This window comes from Saprolegnia diclina (assembly GCF_000281045.1).
Source record: "Saprolegnia diclina VS20 unplaced genomic scaffold supercont1.66, whole genome shotgun sequence".
NCBI classification, from domain to species: Eukaryota; Oomycota; class Saprolegniomycetes; order Saprolegniales; family Saprolegniaceae; genus Saprolegnia; species Saprolegnia diclina.
Window position 1 is genome coordinate 142,561 of NW_008246133.1, and position 3,793 is coordinate 146,353.

The 3,793-nt window shown below is 57.9% G+C and overlaps 2 protein-coding genes across 2 annotated transcripts in view; one reads left to right on the forward strand and one right to left on the reverse strand.

Moving 5' to 3' along the window:
• The window catches only part of SDRG_14027 (hypothetical protein), a 1,549-nt gene extending 595 nt beyond the window's left edge, over window positions 1-954 (reverse strand). The window contains exon 1 of the mRNA XM_008620130.1: window positions 21-954. Coding sequence (XP_008618352.1) covers window positions 21-929 — 909 coding nt within the window. The 5' untranslated portion in view covers window positions 930-954. The remainder of the gene's footprint in view (window positions 1-20) is intronic.
• A 2,006-nt stretch (window positions 955-2,960) lies between these two features.
• Window positions 2,961-3,793, forward strand: part of SDRG_14028 (hypothetical protein) — a gene marked incomplete at its 5' end in the record, with an annotated part of 1,515 nt that continues 682 nt past the window's right edge. The window contains one exon of the mRNA XM_008620131.1: window positions 2,961-3,758. Within this exon, the coding sequence (XP_008618353.1) occupies window positions 2,961-3,758 (798 nt within the window). The remainder of the gene's footprint in view (window positions 3,759-3,793) is intronic.

The window sequence follows — 3,793 nt, forward strand, 5'->3', positions numbered from 1 at the left end:
AAGTGGCCCGCGATGAGCACCTTGTACAAGATGGACGTGACGAGGCCGGCCGTGCACGCCGAGAGCGTGAGGTTGACCGCGACCTTGGCCATGACGTCGGCCTTTGTGCCCTCGAGGCTCAGCGTCGAGACGCAGTTGAAGCCGTACCAGCCAAACCAGAGAATCATCGTGCCCATGAATTGCAGCAGCACCGACTGCGACGGGAGGTGGCCGTGGCCCTCGGCCGTAAACTTGCCAAGGCGCGGACCGAGCAAGAGACACCCGACGAGCGCCGACGTGCCCGCAAACATATGCAGACACCCGGTGCCGGCAAAGTCCATGACGCCAATGTCAAAGAGGAGGTTGCCTTCGTTGAGCATGCTCGCCCAGCCCGTCTCGGCCCACGCCCAGTGCGCGCAGACCGGGTAGATGAAGAGACTCGCGCAGAACGAGTAGACAGCGTACGCCGACAGCGAGATGCGCTCGGCGACCGCGCCGTGGCAAATGTTGACGGCCACGGACGCGATCGCCCACTGGAAGAACCAGTCGGCGTAGTGGTGGCCCCGGAACGCCTGCGTCGCCGAAGCACCCGTGAAGTCGGCGCCTTGCATGAAGAAGCCGGACGAGCCGATAAAGCCGTTGCCGTGCGTGAACGCAAAGCTGTACCCGGTCGCGTAGAACGTAAGGCCTGTGAGGCAGCAGTCGCATAGGATGCGGATCATGATGTGTTTCGTGTTCTTCTTGTGCACGCAGCCGATCTCAAGGAGCGCGAGGCCGAGCATCATGAGGAAGACGAGGACGCCGCCAAAGAGGAGCCAAAAGAGGTCGAGCGACGCGCTAAAGCTCGAGGTTTGGGCCTCGGCGACCGACGCGGTGAATTCGCCCCACGTCAGCGTGCGGCTCGTGCCACCGACGTCGATCGTGATGAGCGACGACGGTTCCCACTGCATTTTGAATCGACTTCAGCAATCTCAAAATGGAAATGTCGACTTGAACTGCAAAAGAAGAAGAAGAAGAGCCCGAAAGATCGAAGGGGCACGACGAGACGCAGTATCTCGAACAAAATATGGTCCATGACCGACTAACTTGTACAACAGGATAGTTGGATAGGATAGCTCGCTGTGAGCTCTAGGTTTGGGTTTCGCGTCGCTGAAATTGCGGGTCCACGCGTCCGGGATCGGTTGGTCGAGCACGATCATTTTGGCATTGCGCATTGCTTGCATGCGACAGACAGATTCCGAAATCGGCACCAAAACAGCTGGGTGCATGTCCGTATCCTAGTATTTATAACCGACTTCAACGTTCATCCGGATCACCGCTCCTTGCAGTGCCCCGCGTGGACGCACATACCGGTATGCTCCTGCACGTAGCAGTACACTTGGTTGTATGATGCAAGCCTTGAGCTCGGAGAATATGCGGCTAGTTTGGTCACAGAAGATGGCGCCAGACGATGCAAGATTCGGTTGGTTGATTCGACGGATATATGGACCGTGCCAGTGAAAGCGGGTGGCACACAAGCCTCATTTTGAGCCCACTGCTTGAAGATGCGATTCCATGTACCTAGAGGGTAGTGATCAAGTCGCATGTTGTTGAACCACTCGCCGCAACCGCTGTGACGACGGCTCTGGGCTCTGAAACTCCTCCCACCCACGGGTTCGTGCCAACCGACGCGGTCGTTGAATGGCACAAATGCCTATCAGGCTACGACTGCATTATACTAGTAGGATCGCACCGAACGAAGTCGCTCGATTACAAACTGCTTAGCAATGTCATCATTCTTGCCGCTATGACCGTGCCAAGGCTTTTACACTTGCCATGCGCCCCTACGTGCGTTTACATCCGCAATGACCACACAAACCACCGAAATCGATCCTTGAAATGGTCTGTAGCCAATCCCAAGGCCGAATTTTGAATGCATTGCCCAATCATATGCAACAAGCCAAGTCCCAGCTTTGATTGTGCAAGATAAGAATACACTTGGGCTTGCTGGTTATGCAAACTGGTTGCGCGTACCCAGAGTACATTGGGCCCAAACGTACGTCGAGGCACTCGTTCTTCTGCGCCGTAGTGACACTGTGTCGACTTCGACAGGCGCCCACGCCGGCACGACCCACCTGCCGCACGTGAGTTCACAAGCGGTACCGGCGTTGCCCTTCGACGGACCTTCTTCTCTATCGTTCGCTGGAAGGTTCATGCCAGCTGAGAGAATGGGTGCGAGACTCTCCTCTCGAAGTTTGTGGAATTATCATGGATACATCTTTTGCTGGCCCGACACCCACGGGCTTCGCGCGTCGTGAGATGACCACAACACCATACATGGCCGTGGGCGTGTACAATAGGACATTTGTCAAGGCGAGCTAAACGCCTCGTCGTGAAACCCACCCCGACAAACCTTTCTTCTCTGTGAGTCGAGCTGTGTAATGCCGTGATTTTCTGCGTTGAAGCACGGTCTGGGTGGCGTTCGTGGTGACGTCGCTTCAGGATATGTGCCCATCGTGAGCAGGCCGCTACTTCAAGTGTGGCGTGCAACCAGATCTTAGAGTACCCAACCGCGATGGGCAGGAAAGGCTCCTATGGCACCCTATAAGGTCCATCGAGCCGACCAGTCTAAGGTACGTGGACACTTCTGGCGCCAGCGTCCAGGTCGATCCCCTTCGAAATCATTCTGGCGTCGACTTGGCCTGTTTATGCATGTACGAGCAAGGGGCACAATCGCACCAGCTGTGCACGTTACGGGTTGAAGTTGGTGTCGGTTACAAAAAAGAAAGGACGGTACTGTGGCGAGCTTCTTGCGGTTTGTATGCGAGGCGCGCGAAATAGCCAGCGCCCGGCGACTGTCGCAGGCGAACGTCGCTTGAAGATTCGCACGTCCTCCTTGCTTCTCGGCGCAAGGTCCTCGGTCGGCACCAGTCGTTCTCGGTCGAAACTTCGCGTTCCGCCTTCATTTTCCTTTTTTGCCTCAAGCCCGCACTTTCCTCAAGATGCAGTGGGAACCGTCGTCGCTCATCACGATCGACGTCGGTGGCACGAGCCGCACGCTGACGTGGGGCGAATTCACCGCGTCGGTCGCCGAGGCCCAAACCTCGAGCTATAGCGCGTCGCTCGACCTCTTTTGGCTCCTCTTTGGCGGCGTCCTCGTCTTCCTCATGATGCTCGGCCTCGCGCTCCTTGAGATCGGCTGCGTGCACAAGAAGAACACAAAACACATCATGATCCGCATCCTATGCGACTGCTGCCTCACAGGCCTCACGTTCTACGCGACCGGGTACAGCTTTGCGTTCACGCACGGCAACGGCTTTATCGGCTCGTCCGGCTTCTTCATGCAAGGCGCCGACTTCACGGGTGCCACCGCGACGCAGGCGTTCCGGGGCCACCACTACGCCGACTGGTTCTTCCAGTGGGCGATCGCGTCCGTGGCCGTCAACATTTGCCACGGCGCGGTCGCCGAGCGCATCTCGCTGTCGGCGTACGCTGTCTACTCGTTCTGCGCGAGTCTCTTCATCTACCCGGTCTGCGCGCACTGGGCGTGGGCCGAGACGGGCTGGGCGAGCATGCTCAACGAAGGCAACCTCCTCTTTGACATTGGCGTCATGGACTTTGCCGGCACCGGGTGTCTGCATATGTTTGCGGGCACGTCGGCGCTCGTCGGGTGTCTCTTGCTCGGTCCGCGCCTTGGCAAGTTTACGGCCGAGGGCCACGGCCACCTCCCGTCGCAGTCGGTGCTGCTGCAATTCATGGGCACGATGATTCTCTGGTTTGGCTGGTACGGCTTCAACTGCGTCTCGACGCTGAGCCTCGAGGGCACAAAGGCCGA